This window comes from Oryctolagus cuniculus, chromosome 3, assembly GCF_964237555.1.
Source record: "Oryctolagus cuniculus chromosome 3, mOryCun1.1, whole genome shotgun sequence".
In the NCBI taxonomy this organism is placed as follows: Eukaryota; Metazoa; Chordata; class Mammalia; order Lagomorpha; family Leporidae; genus Oryctolagus; species Oryctolagus cuniculus.
The window spans coordinates 11,914,212-11,933,362 of record NC_091434.1 but is presented as its reverse complement, the minus strand read 5'-3'; the positions used below and the strand labels follow the sequence as shown (position 1 = coordinate 11,933,362).

The 19,151-nt window shown below is 39.0% G+C and overlaps 1 protein-coding gene across 5 annotated transcripts in view; it reads right to left on the bottom strand.

Annotated features, from left to right (window-relative positions):
• COL4A4 (collagen type IV alpha 4 chain) overlaps positions 1–19,151 on the bottom strand; it is a 180,366-nt gene that overhangs the window by 78,514 nt on the left and 82,701 nt on the right. For all 5 annotated transcript variants that reach the window (XM_070070110.1, XM_070070109.1, XM_070070107.1 and 2 more), the window contains 11 exons: positions 16,813–16,848; positions 15,417–15,479; positions 15,008–15,043; positions 14,783–14,824; positions 12,486–12,566; positions 11,411–11,464; positions 11,073–11,132; positions 10,233–10,277; positions 9,875–9,928; positions 9,017–9,086; positions 8,389–8,493 (listed from right to left, as the gene is read on the bottom strand). In XM_070070110.1, coding sequence (XP_069926211.1) covers positions 8,389–8,493; positions 9,017–9,086; positions 9,875–9,928; positions 10,233–10,277; positions 11,073–11,132; positions 11,411–11,464; positions 12,486–12,566; positions 14,783–14,824; positions 15,008–15,043; positions 15,417–15,479; positions 16,813–16,848 — 646 coding nt within the window. The remainder of the gene's footprint in view (positions 1–8,388; positions 8,494–9,016; positions 9,087–9,874; positions 9,929–10,232; positions 10,278–11,072; positions 11,133–11,410; positions 11,465–12,485; positions 12,567–14,782; positions 14,825–15,007; positions 15,044–15,416; positions 15,480–16,812; positions 16,849–19,151) is intronic.

The window sequence follows — 19,151 nt, the reverse complement described above, 5'->3', positions numbered from 1 at the left end:
ATGGTTTCACTGCTGAATTCTAATAGAATTTTAAAGAAGAAATAACTCTAGTTCTTCTCAAGTTATTCAAATCAATTGAAAGGTGGGAATCTTCTCAAATTCTATGAAGCCAGCATCACCTTTAATCCTAAACCCAGAAAAATTGCAATACAGAAAGACAACTGCAGACCAATTCCCTGTTGAACACAGATGCAAAAATCCTCAACAAAATTCTGGCCAAGTGTATCCAACAACACAATGGAAAGATCATTCACTCAGACCAGGTGGGATTTATCCTTAGTATACAGGGATGGTTCAACGTTCACAAATCAGTCAACAGCATACATCACATTAACAAACTGAAGAATAATAATCACATTATTATCTCCTTAGATGCAGAGAAAGCATTTGATAAAATATAACACCCTTTCATGATGAAAACTCTAAGCAAATTGGGTATAGAAGGAACATTCCTCAGTCAAGGCAATTTATGAGAAACCCACAGCCAGCGTCCTATTCAATAGGAAAAAGATTAAAGCATTCCCACTGAGATCCTGAACCAGACAAGGATGCTCACTCTCACTATTGCTATTGAATATAGGCCTGGAAGTTTTAGCCAGAGCCATTAGACAAGAAAAAGAAATCAGAGATTAAAATTGGGAAAGAGGAAGTCAAACTATCCCCATTTGCTGATGACATGATTCTATATAAAGAGGATTCAAAAGACTCCACTAAGAGACTATTGGAACTCATGAAAGAGTTTGGTGAGGTAGAAGGATATAAAATCAATACACAAAAATCAACAGCTTTTGTATACACAGTCAATGCTGTGGCTGAAGAAAAACTTCTAATATTGATCCCATTCACAATAGCTACAAAAAAAATCAAATACCTTGGAATGAATTTAACCAAGGATGTTAAAGATCTCTACGATGAGAATTACAGAACTTTAAAGAAAAAATAGAAGATACAAAAAAAAGGAAATATCTTCCATGTTCATGGATTGGAAGAATCAATATCAAAATGTCCATTCTTCTGAAAGCAATTTACAGATTCAATATGATACCTATCAAAATATCAAAGACATACTTCTCAGATCTAGAAAAAATTATGCTGAAATTCATATTGACTCTCATTGGGATTAAACATGACAATAGGTCTGCTCTGATTTCATCATCATTTAAAAAAATCATCTATTATTTTTCACTTTATGTTTCTGTGTGGGAGCAAACTGTTGAAATCCATACTTGATGTATACTAAGCTGATCTTCTGTATATTAAGATAATCAAAAATGAATCTTGATGTGAATGGAAGGGGAGAGGGAGTGGGAAAGGGGAGGGTTGTGGGTGGGAGGGACGGTATGGGGGGGAAGCCATTGTAATCCATAAGTCGTACTTTGGAAATTTATATGCATTAAATAAAAGTTAAAAAAAAAAAAGGAGACCTCAAATAGCTAGAGCAATCTTATACCACAAAAACAATGCTGGAATCATCACAATACCAGATTTCAGAACATACTACAAGGCAGTTATAATCAAAATAGCCTGGTACTCGTACAAAAATAGAGGGATAGACCAATAAAACATAATAGAAACACCTGAAATCAATCTACAACCAACTTATATTTGACCAATGAGCTAAAATCTATCCCTGGAGCAAGGACAGTCTCTCCAAGAAATGGTACTTAGAAAACTGGATTTCCACATGCAGGAGTATGAAGCAAGATGCCTACTTAACACCTTACACAAAAATCCATTCAAAATGGATTACAGACCTAAATCTATCACCTGATACAATCAAATTACTAGAGGACATTGGGGAAACCTTGGCATAGGCAAAGGTTTCTTGGAAAAGACCCCAGAGGCACAGGCAATCAAAGCTAAAATCAACAAATGGGATTACATCAAATTGAGAAGCTTCTGTGCTGCAAAAGGAACACTCATGAAAGTGAAGAGGCAACTGACAAAACGGAAGAAATTATTTGCAAACTGTACAATTGATAAAGGATTAATAGTCAGTCCCAAAGGGCTAAATACCATATGTTTTCCCTGATCTGTGATAACTAGTAGAGCACCTAAAAGGAAATCTGTGGAAGTGACATTGACACTTTGACAAGGAATGACTTGAACAGCCCTTGTCTTGACTGTTAAGGAACAGCTTTTCTTTTTTCTTTTTTCTTCTTAGTGGAGAATGGGACTGGAATGGAAGAGGGAGGAGGAAGTGGAGTGGAAGTGGTTGGGTGGGCAGCTGTGATGAGAAGAATCCTAAAGTTGTACTTAAATATTCATACTCATTAAATAAAACATTTATTTTGGGAAAAAAAATACAAATGGGCCATTTCTCAAGGTATGAGACTGACAATGGAATAAACCGATAATTTGCTGACTTTTTGTGCTGAAGACAGGATAATAGTTTAAAAATAAATCCATAAAATAATACAGACACACATGAATAACAGGTGATGCATAAACTTTTTTTTTCCGCAAAGAAAATTACTGGCCACTGAAGCAGGAGTTATAGCACAATAACCTGAATAAACTGTACTTGACAAAAGAAAGGAAAAATGTAGCTCTAAAGCAGCTGAATATCCCAGCTATCAATGTTAGACTCCTATGAAATATGTACACAAGTGGAAGTCAACAGATTGGGGGAATTTCTTTTTTTTTTAACTTTTATTTAATGAATATAAATTTGCAAAGTACAGAATATGGATTACACTGGCTTCCCCCCCATAACGTCCCTCCCACCCGAAACCCTCCCCTTTCCCACTCCCTCTCCCTTTCCATTCACATCAAGCTTCATTTTCGTTTCTCTTTATATACAGAAGATCAGTTTAGCATACATTAAGTAAAGATTTCAACAGTTTGCTCCCACACAGAAACATAAAGTGAAAAATACTGTTTGAGTACTAGTTATAGCATTAAATCTCAATGTACAGCACACTAAGGACAAAGATCCTACATGAGGAGTAAGTGCACAGTGAATCCTGTTGTTGACTTAACAAATTGACACTCTTGTTTATGGCATCAGTAATCTCCCTAGGCTCTTGTCATGAGCTGCCAAGGCTATGGAAGTCCCCTGAGTTCACCGACTCTGATAATTTTTAGACAAGGCCATGGTCAAAGTGGAAGTTCTCTCCTCCCTTCAGAGAAAGGTACCTCCTTCTTTGATGACCCATTCTTTCCACTGGGATCTCACTCGTGGAGATCTTTCATTTAGGTTTTCTTTTTTTTTTCCCCAGAGTGTCTTGGTTTTCCATGCCTGAAATACTCTCATGGAATTTTCAGCCAGATCCGCATGCCTTAAGGGCTGATTCTGAGGCCAGAGCACTGTTTAGGACATCTGCCATTCTATGGGTCTGCTGTGTATCTCACTTCCCATGTTGGATCGTTCTCTCGCTTTTTTATTCTATCAGCTAGTATTTGCAGACACTAGTCTTGTTTCTGTGATCCCTTTGGTTCTTAGTCCTATCATTATGATCAATTGTGAACAGAAATTGATCACTGGGACAAGTGAGATGGCATTAGTACATGCCACCTTGATGGGATTGAATTGGAATCCCCTGGTATGTTTCTAACTCTACCGTTTGAGGTAAGTCAGCTTGAGCATGTCCCGAATTGCACATCTCTTCCCTCTCTTATTCCCACTCTTATATTTAACAGTGATCACTTTTCAGTTAAGTTTCAGCACTTAAGAAGAATTGTGTATTGAGTACAGTATTCAACCAAAAGTATTAAGTAGAACAAACAAAAAAAAATACTAAGAGGGATAACATATCAAGTTGCTCATCAACAGTCAGGGTGAGGGCTGATCAAGTCACCGTTTCTCATAGTGTTCATTTCACTTTAATAGGTTTCCTTTTTGGTGCTCAGTTAGTTGTCACCTATCAAGGAGAACAAGTGGTATTTGTCCCTTTGGGATTGGCTTATTTCACTCAACATATGTTTTCCAAATTCCTAACAGGGATCACTTTTCAGTTAAAATTTAAACACCTAAGAATAATTGTGTGTTAATTACAGAGTTCAACCAACGGTACTAGAACAAAAAAAAAATACTAAAATGGATAAAGTATTACATTGTACATCAACCGTCAGGACAAGAGCTGATCAAGTCACTGTTTCTCATAGTGTCCATTTCATTTCAACAAGTTTCCCCTTTGAGAATTTCTTAACTTCTCCCCACTCTTTAGGGTTATTGGATAAGAAATTTCTTAACTTCTTCCCACTCTTTAGGGTTATTGGATAAGAAATCCATTTTATTTAATTATAATTATTACTTCTCCAATCTTTCTACACCAGTAACTTGGTGAAAATAATAGGAATAAGCATATCAGCATGTTTAGTGGATAAAAAACAGACTCATATAATCATCCATGTAAGACATAAAATGCCATCCATTTCACAGCTGCCCAGGTTGGTGAGGAAGCATGGAGGTACCCAGTTTGAATCCAACCTGGCTCCCTGTAGTCATGGCAATTTGTTAGTAATTTTACTTATGGACTCCTCTGCATCTATGTTATAGGTTTGTTATAAATGTTAAATCAGTAATCCTGCAAGAAGCTTAGGAACATCCCAATGGTCACACATGCTCAGTAAACACACAGATGTCCAGTGTGTTCAGATGAGGTCAGAACGTATCCTGCACAGCAGGTCAGTGTTACCCCCAATTCCCGCGACATCCCACTCCTCCGTGCTGGTGTTTCTGTCTTAATGACAGTATAACAGTAGAAAGCCTTCATCTGAGAGCGGCTGCTTCTCATAGCTTCTGCCTAAGCCTGCCTACTTAGAGAATCTCTTCATGAAAGATTGCACTTTTCAATGATGGCAGCCAGGACAGCTCTGGCCTCTTGTGCTCTCTTAAAATCTTGATATTTCCCTATCAAAAGGTGGGGTTTTGCCTCCCCTAAAATGCAGCATCTTTGAAAGGTGGTTCAACTTCTACCTTGTGAGCTCAAGCACTTGGGACCAGAGTCCTGAGCTGCCACACAAGTAATCTCACTGCCCTGAAGACCGCATGTTGTAGGAAGCCTAACTTAAGTCCAGAGCCCACATGGAGAGGCCCGGAGACCACATGGGAGATGTAGGAGAGAAATGCCCCAGCCAGGCCTTATCTTTCAGGTCCAGCTGCTATGTGCTGCAATCATACAGAAAAATCCCTGAGCCAGTATTACTCAGCTTAGCTCTTGCTGAACTCTTGAACTGCAAAGGGAGGGAGGGGCAAAGTACTGATCCTTGTTTCAAACCATATTGTGGGTAATTTGTTCAACAATAGGCAACTCAAAATCTGTCAGTCATCAATAACACAACATGCTGGTTAAATGAATGGCTATCAATCATTATTGCATGCATATCTACTGGGGCTTCACATGAATTTGTAAACATTATCTTTACTTCTCATGTCACCTGAAAAGTTTGTATCTTCTTATAGATAACACACTGAAGGTTTAGGACAAATATGAGTAATGATGTTAATAGCTAACATATTGCATCTTTATTGCATGTCAGGTGGTATTCTTAAAACAATTTATTTATTTATTTGCAAGGCAGAATGGGGGAGGGGGAGAGAAGGAGAAAAAGAGAGAGAGAGAGAGATCTGCCATCTCCTGGTTTACTCCTCAGATGGCCACAATGACCAGGGCTGGACCAGGCTGACGCCAGGAACCAACAGTTTCAACCAGGTCTCCCATGTGGGCGGCAAGGGCCCATACACTTGTGCTGTATTCTACTACTTTTCCAGGCAAATTAGCAGGAGCTGAATCAGAAGCAGAGCTGCAGAGACACGAACTGGTGCCCTTATGAGATGCCAGTATCCCAGGCAGCAACTTAACTTGCTACGCAACAATGCCAGCCCTTATCAGGTGGTATTCTAAAGACCATATACATATTACTTCTTTCAACCCTAACAAAATTCTGCTTTACAGATGAATATACTGGTTGGATAACTATCCAATGTCACATAGCTTGTAAGCAGTTGAAACTGGAATACTTTTGGTCTGCGAATAAACCAAGAATATGTTACTACATTACACTATATTATGTGGACTCCACCACATGGCAAGGCTTAGACTCAATTAGAAATGTCCAACTCCAAGACTCTGCTTACTGCATGGAAAATACTATAAGTACTCATGAGACTAAATATGTGTGGTAAGGGGCATTGACTTTGTAGCTCAGAACAAATGGACTTGGATGTGGTGCCATCTTGTCTTCCTGCCATTACTAAGAGCCAGCTGGGATTCCACTAGATGGCCCCATGATGTCTGCTGAGTCATTCCAGTGCTGGGGAGCACACTTAACCTTCTTGCAACAGGATGGAACATTGCAGCCTCGAGTACACACTAGCAGCACATGAAATCAATCAAGTTGTAGCCAGTATAAATAAAAATATGAAAATGAAATAAATAGAAAACAGAACACATCAGGTCAGCATTGCAGCACAGAAGGATAAGCCATGGCCTAGGAACACTAGTTCTAGTCCCAGCTACTATGCTACTGATCCAGTTCTATGTTAATGTGCCTGGGAGGGCAGTAGAAGATGGCCCAGGTACTTGGGTCCCTGTTACCCAAGTGGGAGACCCATATAGAGTTCCAGGCTCCTGGCTTCAGACTGGCCCAGCCCACGCTATTGCAGCCATTTGATGAGTAATGAAAGAACAGATGGAAGATTCTCTCTCTCTCTCTCTCTCCCTTACTCTTACTCTTTGTCACTCTGATTTTCAAATTAATGAAATAAATCTTTAAAAATAAAGAAAATAGTGAACATTATGCCAATAAGGTATTATTTTGTAAAATTTAAGTTTCAATCATCTGTATATGTGCATACTATATATATGGGTATGGTTGTGTAATATAAATCCAATGCAAAATAAAATGCATTTTTAATTATGTGTCATGGTCAAGATTTGAAAGCTTTTAAATTCATTTTGAAAAGGCTTCTGGAGGCCGGCTCTGCGGCTCACTAGGCTAATCCTCTGCCTTGCGGCACCGGCAAACCGGGTTCTAGTCCCGGTCGGGGCACCGGATTCTGTCCTGGTTGCCCCTCTTCCAGGCCAGCTCTCTGCTGTGGCCAGGGAAGGCAGTGGAGGATGGCCCAAGTGCTTGGGCCCTGTACCCCATGGGAGACCAGGAGAAGTACCTGGTTCCTGCCATTGGTCAGCGCGGTGCACCAGCTGCAGCGCGCCGGCCGGCGGCGGCCATTGGAGGGTGAACCAACAGCAAAGGAAGACCTTTCTCTCTGTCTCTCTCTCTCACTGTCCACTCTGCCTGTCAAAAAAAAAAAAAAAAAAAAAAAGGCTTCTGGAATCAAGAAAGTTCCTGTATATTTGGGTTTGAATTTTCTAGAGCCACTTGTTAATTGCTACCCTTAAGTTGTTATTTCAAGCTTCTGGAGACACTATTTTATTGTAAATAAGCTTGAAGGTAGAAATTTAAACCAGAGTAAGTACTTTCCAGACAGCAGGATTCTCTACATGGTTCATAGAATCCTGGGCCAATTAAACCAAGATTATGCTGTCTAAAAGCTAAAGGAACCAGAGAAAAATCTATTACTTTTGTGGTCATCAGATCCTACATAGTGAAAACAAGATTCAAGGAAGATTAAAGTTTTGTTTTTAGTGAATGAGTAACTTCTTACTCCCCAATATAAATAACAAGAGACCCGAGCTGGAGAAAATGACATTTATCCAAGACTTTTTAATCAGTTCTTCAGTGTTCAGAGGATGCAAAACTCTCTAGCCTTCTATTCCTGGGAATATTAGCACAGACCTGAAAGAGTTCAAAATCCTCTGTCAATGGGGCTCTTTTCTGGGCTTTTTGTCCAATGTCACTAGATCTTATGGTTTTCTTGATTTTGCTTTCATTTTGGGGGAATAAGAAAGGCCTTTTTTTTTTCTTAAAGTAAAACTGCATCTTAATTTTATTTTTTATCATAATTTTTATTTCCACATTTCATGTAGGAGATTTGAGTTGGGGCATAGGTGGATGAATAGAACTTTGCAAGTACATATCACAGGGAAAGCCTTCAGAAGGGTGGGAAAACAAGAGGAAATACTGAGTTTCCAATCTACGTGCCTGTGACAATCTCATGGAAGTCCTGTTTAAACCCATGCATTCCCCCCAACATCCTATGGTACTGATGGACTACTGTCGGGTTGCAGGGGAGGAACCTGTATTTCTTCTAAGTAAGTGATTGGTTGGTTGGAGCGAGTGATTGGTTCTAAATGCTGGTTGCACATTAGAAATGCAGGGCCCACCCTCCCTGAGAGTTTAATATTCCTCGTCTGGGGTGAGCCCAGGCCTCAGCATTTTTTAAATACTCCTAAGGACTCAGTGTCAAAGCTAGAGTTGAGAACCCTGGTGCAGACATTGATGTAGGAAATCCGGCATGCAGAAAAAACAGTGGGTTTGTACCTGCACAGGCTTCCCCAGGTCTGCCTGGTGGACCTGGGAGGCCAGGTGGTCCAAAGGCCCCCATCTCGCCAAAGCGGCCAGGGAACCCAGGGTCCCCAGGAGGACCTGCCAGAGATAATGAGATATGTGAATAAATAAATCCACGTATAAGTGATAGAATTCAGACACATGACTTTGGGTGAGGCCAGGTAAAGTCTAAGGAGGAGACCCTTGAATTTCTTGCTATATTTTAAGTGGAATATCTTAGATTGAAACACCCATGACTGCCCTCCCTCTGCAGATGTAGGAACTTTGAGGGGAGCTCTCTTGGTTGTTGAATGATGCAGCATTTAGTAGGTGTTAGTCAAATGGTATATATTTTTAGCAATTAAAGAAAACTACTTTCTAATAGTTGACATCCTAAAAATCCCAATATATAGTTTATCTCCTGAAATGAAATCTAACATCTCCTACTGGCAGAAATGAGCCAAGACGCACATCTCCACACGCACCTGTGGGTGGTTCACGGTAATGTTCACATACTTAGCGCAGTGTGCAAGCTACTGAAATACTGGGCTCGAGTCCTCTGTGGGGGTCACCCCGGTCTCATTTCCACACACACTGTGGAGGAACTGAACAGGACACAAACCTTTGAGTGGAAGAGATGGAGTTGCCAAAATGCCTGGTGGTCCCGGGCGCCCGCGGTCTCCAGGATCTCCCTGAAATCATTCATTTGTTCACTTTGCTTAGAAATATCAGCATTTTACTCATGTTGTCTGGCACTGGACACTAGGGGAACCATGTGTACATTCACACACATAAAGACTGCATATTGCCTAGAAAAGTGAGAGATTCACAGAGTTCCTAGCGGCATCAATCAGCCACCTACAGGAGCACCAATCGGCTACTTACACGTGTGTGTGTGTGTGTGTGTGTGTCAATAATGGACTCACAAAGCTCTCGCAAAAGGAAAAGATTCACTCCAACAGAATTATTCCACACCCATCAATTACATCCCTCTGAAGTCACTACGTTTCTTGATAACACTATGTCTAACTTGGTACTCTAGGACAAAGTGTTTATTTAGCTGGAAGACCTGAATCTACACTTCATTTCAACAACAAATTTTGGCCTCCTTGATTGTGTGTATTTAATGCTCTCATCGTTTGCCCTGCGAAGGAGCTGAATGTGAGGCTACAAAGCTTTCCAGAATCCTGGTTTTCATCTCAGCCCTGTCAGTCCATAGACTTCTTGAAACTATCATTTACCTTCAAAGGGATTGCTTCTCAAAAGCAAAGCAAACACGCTCATGCTGAAGATGAGAACGGTATAATCACGCATCCAAATGCACCATGTGAATTAAAGCAGTATATATAAAATTAACTCCATCTCTTCCAAAGGTTAACATTTTTGAATGATTCTTTGAAAACTTTTTTTCAAATAAATGAGCTAACATGAGGGATATACAATTTTTTCAGGATATCCTCAAACGGTCTCACTTTTTTACCTTAGGGCCAAGAAATCCAAACTGCCCAGGTGCTCCAACCAGGCCTCGTTCTCCCTACAAACAAGCACAAACATGTGGTTCTGTTTTTCTTTGAGCGAAAGATGAGCTCATTCTCATTACCCTGAACACATGTTCACTGAGACTTTGAGTCTGAACACTGCTCCTGGGTTGCATCAGATATTTTTTTTCTCAGTTTTTGCAGCGACAGCTAAATCCTGCAATCCATGAAATTAATGTTTCCACTTTCCCAGTTACCATAAGTGTGCATGCAACAGTGCAACTTCCAATGACATGGAATGGCAGAGCTGCATTTATGAATGAAAACGTAATTATCATATCTATAATGTGGTGCATTTACCTTCAGTCCTGGGAAACCTGGAGATCCATAGGAACCCGGGTCACCCTAATAAATTCACAAAAGCAACACAAACAGAATTAAATTACAGTACAGGAACCAGATTGTGGCAACATTTTTTAGTTTACCATATTAGTCTTGTTTGCAAAGGTAGTTGTCTTTATAGCAGCTACTGCATTAATAGTTTTATTTTAAAAATTCACATAAAATTACCCATGTTTTAACTAAGAACAGATTTTCATTGCTGTCACTTTTGCAATTTTAATCTATTTAGCACTATTGTTGCTTGCAGTAGGCAAGATATGTTTGAAGTCACTGAAAATAATTTGTCCGGAAATAAATAGGTGTTTGGTACATCAGCAACAATAAAAATGACCATGGAAGGCAATATTTCCCCCATTCAGTGCTAAACGTGGAGCCAAACAAACTCAAAGCCATGCCAGCTGGTCTGCCTACACGGTGACTCTGAATGGGCATTCAATTAGTGACATTCATGATGATGTTTGGGGTCTGACATTGTCCTTTTGTCTTAGCTACTGCCTCTAGATCAGCACCATGTTTTATCAAACAGATTCAGATTAACTATTTCAAGCAACTGTCACATTGATACTGAGCCAGACAGGAGATGCCACAATCCTGTTACTTACCCCCCACTTCCTCCATCTTCTGCTCACCTATTTTGTCTAAATGATATCAGTTGGCTATCACACAATTATTTTCCAAAATATTTCACTCATTTGAGTTATTCTCTACTTTCCAAGCTCATAGGAATATAGATCGAGGCTTACAAAAATGTGACAGATGCCTCCAAAGCCACAGAAGTTAACAATGACCAAGCCTCACCCGAGGTCCTGGGAATCCAGGAATACCTTTCTCTCCTTTTGCCCCAACGCCAGGTTTGCCCTTTAAGAGATGACAATATTTAGAGAGATTGAAGCAATAGTATGTCAGCAATATGAAAAGTGAAAACAGAATGAAAAACAAAATTATTACCAACAGCTTACAGAAAACAAACACTTTAGAATAGAAGTCCTATAGGATTATAATAAAATAGTTTGTTTAAAAAAAGGTCTAGTGATATCCATTACAGCTAAAGCAGATAAAAACCAGGCAAAATAAAATTTCATGTGAAGATAGTATATCATACAATTGGGGAGGAGGAGGGTACTTAATAAAAATACCTTGGGTCCTGGGGGTCCTGGCAGTCCAATCATTCCAGGAATTCCTTTTAAACCCTAAAAAATTATAATGAATATAATCTGGCTTACTCTTATTCTTTAACTTAGTGAATTCCATCTCTGAAAAACCCATTTCACTAGCTTTTTTTTTTCTTTAGACAACCTGTTTCACTAGCTTTTGAAAATAAGGGGTTACTGCTGACCTGTCACTAACTAGCACTTAGAAACTTGGCACCACCTGCACCACTTCTCCATGTGAGAAGTAAGGGGGCAGGAGAGTGAACCACCATGGAACCAGGACAGAGGGCAGTTAGGGAAGTAGCCATTGACATAAGTGGCCCTTTTCTGGGCAAAGTAGAGAAATTTAACCATGTAACCAAAAAGGGACCACAGAGTCTGCTTGTGGTATTGGAGCTATCAATGATGGAGGCTGACAGAGGGGTTAATATGTGTCAAGAATCCATGGCATGGGGCTGGCCCTGTGGTGCGACCAGTAAAGCCACTGCCTGCAGCACAGGCATCCCATATGGACACCAGTTTGAGGCCTGACTGCTCCACTTCTGAACCAGCTCCCAGCTAATGCAGCTGAGACAGCAGCAAGAAGATGGCCCAAATGCTTGGGCCCCTACATCCACCAAAGAGACCCAGAAGATGCTCCTGGCTCTGGCTTTGGATAGGCCCAACTCCAGCCATTGCCTCCATCTGGGGAGTGAACCAGTAGATGGAAGATTTCTCTCTCTCTCTCTCTCTCTCTCTCTCTCACTCTCTCTTTGCCTTTCAAATAAATAAATCTTAAAAAAAAAAAAAAAACAATAAAAAGTCTATGGTGTGCCCAATTTGGCAGCTTGAGTCAGGTCCACCTTTTTTTTACTCAACTCCACAGTTGAGTAAATCCAAGAACACTGGTACCTTCCCAGCCTCAATTTTCCACTCTGAACAATGGTGTTAACAATAGTACTGACCTAGGAAGGTAGCTTTGAGATCAGTGTGGTGATGCACAAAATGTTGCTGCTGCAGGTACATGTTCAGAGGCTGTTTTCTCTTACGATACAAAAGTGACATATGGATTTGAGCTTACCTTTTCTCCTTTATAGAGACTAAAGTCGGGTGGCTCTACCAGTAGGGTGGGTCCAGGCGAACCTTGCTGGCCAACCTCACCCTTTAAAAGAAAAATCAAGAAAATAGGAATTGCATATGAATCTATGGTTCAAAGACTTTCAGCCACATAATTTGGTATAATCTGTTTTCAGTCAAGTAGATCACGAACTTCAAATATAATTTCAAATGATATTTGTTATTTTCTTACTAATATGTAATATATACTTATTCTTAAAAATAAACAGGGGGTGCAGCTTTGTGGTGTAGCAGGTAAAGCCACCGTTTGCAGTGACGGCATCCTGTATGGGTTCCGGTTGGAGTCCCTGCTGCTCCTATTCTGATCCAGCTCTCTGCTATGGCCTGGGAAAGCAGTGGAAGATGGCCCAAGTCCTTGGGCCCCTGCACTCCCGTGGGAGACCCGGAGGAAGCTCCTGGCTCCTGGCTTCAGACTGGCTCAGCTCTGGCTGTTGTAGCCATCTGGGGAGTGAACCAGCAGATGGAAGACCTCTCTCTCTCTCTCTCTCTCTCTCTCTCTCTCTGCCTTTCTGTAATTCTGCCTTTCAAGTAAAATAAATGAATCTTTAAAAAATTAAAATAAAAAAAAATAAACTTAGGGGCAAACAGTGTTCTGTAGCTGGTTAAGCTACCACTTGCAATCCTGGCATCCTTTATTGGAGAGCTGGTCAGAGTCCCGGCTGCTCCACTTCCAATCCAGCTCCCTGCCAATGCAGGTGGGAAAGCAGCAGGTGATAGCCCAGTTGCTTGGGCATCTGTCACCTACCTACCTGGGACACCCAGATTGAAGTTCCTGGTTCCTAGCTTCACTCTGGCCCAGTCCTGGCTGTTGCAGCCATTTGGGGAGTGAACCAGTCTGTCTGTCTTTCTCTCTATGATATTCTGCCTTTCAAATAAATAAATCTTTTAAAACCAAAAATAAACAGAAAATAAAACTAATCCATTATATTATCATAATTCAAAATAATCTTTATAAAAATTTTAGTATAATTTTTACAGTCTGTGCGTGTACACACATATATTTATATATGCATATATACATATATTCACATATGGACATATATGTGAATAATGGTTTGATGAAATTTAAAATGTACTATAAGCAGAATAACACCACATAATGTAAGCACAAATTAAAACATATGATCTTAGTAAATTTTCCAATAATTTTGTATTTTTCTTTTATAATCAAATCTTGCAAGAATTTTCCTATTGTACTAAAAATTCTTCACAATCCTGATTTTTAATTCCTATCCTATAATCTATCCTAAAAGTATACTAGGAGTTATTAGACCCTTCTGTTCTGGTGAGATTTAGATAGTTTCTAACTTATTTTCAACATTATTTTATAACTCTATAAAATAATTAGCAAAAATTTTTTAATTTATGGCATTGTAGATATTATTCCATTGGAGAAAGAATATTCCTTGAATTGATTGTGCATTATGAAACTATGAATGCTCACATGTAACTAGAAGATAATTATGTTGTACTCTTCAGAATATTGTTAATACTTTGTACTTATTATCATTTCTTCTTGGCTTAGTTAAGAGCTGGTACGGAGCAGGTCACCTGTGTTTGCAAATCAGGCCCTGTTGGCTGTGTTACTTTGGGCAAGTTCCCTAGTTGCCTGAATTCCTAAACCCCTCATTTTTCTTCTCGGTGAAATGGGAACAATAATATTGCCTACCTCAGAGGATTATTTTATTGAATAAATAATGCCCATAAAATGCCAACTACATTGAGCAAAACAAAGTAAATTCTTAAATATATAATTACTAAAACCATTAATATTTTTGACAGACACAAACACCTAATATTTTCTTTCTGCTAAAAGGACATGTTTGTGGGGGCTGCCAAAGAGGGCAGGAGGGAAGTGAGTGTGCTAAGTACTCATGGTTTCAGTTACTTCTACTTACATGTATGTGTGGGGCTCAGGATTCTGATGAAATTTGTGAAGTTAAGCCAAACAAATCAGTAATTAAATTATTACTCTGGCTATTATACACTGTCAAAAATGCTCAAACTCTTTTTGCTAGAGTAAATTACTTGGATTTAGTGTTGAATTTTTATCAGAAGTGTCATTTTACAGCCAAGAGTAATGGTACCATAATAATTCAGCAAAGAAAAGCTCTCATCCCTAAAACTGGCCAGTGACTAGATAATGAGCACAAATTAAACAATAACCAGTGCCGCCCCCACAGCTGGGCAGCACACACCCTGTGGCTTCTGCTCCTCTTCCATGTAGAAGGTGATTCTTACCGGGTCTCCCATCTGTCCCTTCACTCCCACACCAGGATTTCCCTGAAAAAGAACAGAATAGAAATATAACAGCCTTTGAATTTTAAAAAAGTACTTAAAAGCCATGAAGACTTCAGGTTAAATCGTGGGAAGTCCAATAAAAGCAAAGATAAAATTCTGGCAAATATTGGCAGTTAGTTCTTTCAATGCACAGACTCTTATGTGTCTTAACTCATGGCTTCCTACCTTCAAACCCGGGCTCCCAGGACTGCCAGGAGGTCCCTAAATCAATGACAAAAAAAAAAAAAATCACAAATTGGTCATCAGTTGTAGAAATTAGAATGTATCTTTGTTGGCTGCCCCAAGTTCACATTTAGAAACTTCTTAATTGTAAAATTAACTCACACGAAGGGCTTTGGATCCTGGACGGGATGCTGTTATACATGAACGTGAAGCCACTGGCTTATCCCCGGGAGATCTATGCTTCAGGTGGCTGTTCCAACCACTAGGGTGGGTTTTTGCTTCTGGTGCATCAGATAGACTCTGTCAAAGAGCCCTTTGGTGCCTGACCCAAGACTTCAATTTTTCTTTTTTACTTTATTTTAATGTTGACTTTGGGCTTTTAGAGGGACTGCATAGGCAGTGCTGTTCTTACCATTAACCCTGGAGCTCCGGAATATCCCATGGGACCTGCAGGTCCTCTTGCACCCCTAGATCCCTAGATATACATATATAAAAAAAATCAATGTCTTTGTTGTCAAAAATGTAATCCTTGTCTATAGCAAGAACTGCAGCTAATCCCTAAGAAATCACAGCTCGTGCCACATCTGCCCTGGGGGATCACCTTCAACAGTAGCTCCGACATGGCCATTAGAACAACACAGAGATGGACAGTGGCAGCGCTCTGGGAGGTGTGACAAATTCCCATCTGTAGGATTCAATTAAGTCCCAGAGCTTAAGTGAAATCATTGCAAATAAAGCTTATAATAGCAAAAGTTTACATGGCAAACTTCTTATTAGCTACTCCTAATACCCATGGATGTTACAATTTATATATATATTATGATGCTTTTAAATTATTAATATTAATAACTAATATTAAAATATTAATGCATTTACTTCCTAATATACTTGAAAGCAGTCTACAACAGCAACATGAATGAAAACATTAGCTCCAATTCACAATCACAATCATTCATAAACAATTTTATGTAACATCTAAGTCAAGGCAAAACTGCACACAAATTGACAAGGAAAGGTTGTATCTGGGCAATCCTGGAAGAGCGGAGAGACTATCGGTTCTGCCACTGATTCTACCTCCAATGAATGATTTATGTAATCAAATTGCCCTCTTTAGGAGGATAAATGGGTGTTTCTTTTAACAGGGACATCAAAGTATCTCATTTATTATGTAGAAATGAGTTTTAGCAGTAGTAAGGAAAACCAACCTGGAAAAATAATTCCATCAGGAGCCAGAAGTTACAAAGCAAAGTTATAACTCTTGGGAAGCAAAATTACTTCTAATTTTAATCCAATAAATGTTGATAGATTGAAAGATTAATATTATCATTCAATTAAAGATTTCAGGGAGATGGAGATGGGGTAAAATATTAAATATTATATATAATTGCTGGCAAGTGAAATTGTATAGAGAGGCGATGCACAGTCATTTCACTTGACATATATTTGTAGTTGGCACATATACATAGATGTGTACATTATACATGTAGTTTCTAAACAGACGTGCCTTCCTGTACATTGTATCTGTATATGCCTGAGCAACACCAGATTATGATTAAGATATAGAAAAGAGGAAGCTTGTTGAGATTTAAGGATAGTTTCACAGGTGTGCAACTTCTGCAACCTCACAGAGCTAACTAACCTTGATTTAATACTCAATGTAGTCATCTTGAAATTCTCAATAATTTTTAATATAAGGAATCTACATTTCCATTGTGCACTGAGTGGGCTCACAAATTATGCAGATCTAGTATGCATGAAAGGCTGTTTGGGGAGCAAACAGGAGCACAAAACAAGCTCAGGAGACTTACTGGTAAGCCGTGTGGTCCTGGATCCCCTCGGTCTCCCTGCAACAGTAATTACATACTCCTTTATGGGAGAAACACACTTTTTCTAAATCTCAGATTATGTACATGTAGAAATACACAAAAAATTATCCGAATTGGCCTATTTGTGCCATTTGTTCAACTTCTGAGTGTTGAGAAGACAACAGCAGAAGGGCTTTATGAGGTGATTTTTCTCTCTCCACTCTTAGGCTTGAATTTTCCTTTTACTCTTTCTCCAGAAAGATTGTTTGGGTCCTGACAACACAGAATCAAGATTTTTGTCTTTCAGTTCAAATTGTTCTAAATCCTCAATGCAATGGCCCCATTTTCTTGATGTTTATCCGTCTCTTGTCTAATGGTCACATCTTGCCTTGGTTGAGACACCTTGCTCTTTGGCCCATCCTAGAGTGGACATAAAATGAATTCATGGGGGAATTCTCTCACCTCTGCCTCTGTTCAGATTTATTGCTTTGTGACTTTGCACCAAGACTCAATCTACTCTAAAGCATCAAAGAGTGTATAGTCTTTTGGATTCAGACTACTTAAGTGTAAAATGTACATAAGATAAAATTTAATCATTGTTAAGTATAGTTATTTCTGTGGTACTAAACATATTTACATTTTTATTCAAGCATGACCATCATCCATCTTCAGAACTTTCCACCTTCCCAAAGGAAACCCTTAACCTACTAAATACTAACTCCCCATTTCCTCCCCCTAGTCCCTGGAAACCTTCAGTCTACTCTTGTTCTCCATAAACTTGACTATTTTTACAAAACTAATTTAAGTAGAATCAAATAATATTAGTCATTTTGTCACTGGCTTATTTCACTCAATCTAATTTCATCGCTATATCCAGGATAATACATGTGTCAGAATTTCCTTCTTTTTTAAGGCTGAATAACCATCCATTATACACATATGCCACAAATTTAAGTTTGTTCACTTAAATGTTGATTGACCCTTGGGTTCCTTTCACCTTTTATTTATTTTAATCAATGCCACTGTAACCATAGGTGTACAAATACCTGAGTTTCTGCTTTCAGTTCCTTCAGGTATATACTCAAAAGTGGAGTTACTGGGTCAAATGATAATTTCATGTTGAATATAAGTACACCGTACTTGTTCCAAAATGATCTTACTTTTGATTCTGTTTATTAACATATAATTAAAGCTATAATAAATCCATAGTTCTTGACAAATACAAGTAGGCACAGAGGACACATAAAATACTGTGAGTTCATTAAAGAGATTACCCTTTGGGGTAGCAAAGAACTTAAGGGTCTAACAGAAGCAATCATTGTCTACTTTTCTGTAATTGTAGAATAGTCTTCCTTATAAGAAATGACCACATGCCTTGAAAATGTACTGTATCTTTCTTCTTGATTCATCTTTTCTACTGATCTCACCCTATGTATCTATGGCTTCTCATATTGCAGAGATAAGATGGTTACCCAAGAGTTAATTTCTATGTTGATTGTAAGATGCTGGGAAGGGCAGAATGAATAGAAGGAGGTTGTATTTAAATAAAAAAGTAGGGCAATCTGTGTATAGTTTGTGTACTTCATTAATTGTGACAAATATACTATGAGATTTTTGCAATAGGGGAAGCTGGTTGTGACTTACGGATTGTAAGATACACCACAATAATATGTTAACAATAGATGAAGCTGGATCTGGGGTAAATGGAAACTCTGCCCTACTTCAGAGTTTTTGTTTTATGAATTTTAAACTATACTGAAATAAAAAGTCTTAAAATAGAGTTAATGTTTGAACATTCACATACCACTCCCTGCTAAAGCACAGCAGTATTAAATTTATCAAGATAGGCTATAGGGTTTTCAAAAGCTGCAGTATCAATAGTGGTGATTTTTATTATACTGAATAACAAATATTGATATTAAAATATTTTAACTACAAAAAGCAATGGTTCTCAAAGGGGTTGATTCATCCCCACCTTTATTCCTGGGTACATTTGGTAATATCTGGAGATGTTTTTTGTGGGATAAAGAGGAGGATGTGCTAACAGCTTCTAAAGGGAAGAGACCAGAGGCCAGGGATGCCATCAACATCCTCTAACATACAGGTCAGCCTGCACAACACATGAGCATCTGACCCACAATGTCAACATTGCCAAACTTGGGAAATCCTGAAATAAATTCATCACTTGTGGTTCTCAATGAATAGAAGGCACTAGGATTTTGTAGCTAGAGTAACTAAAGCCAATATGTTCATATAAGAAATATGGTACCATCCCAGGGTATCAATGTGATGACAAAAATCAGGATAGTTCAAAAGAAATCTCTGTTCGAGGGAACACCCAC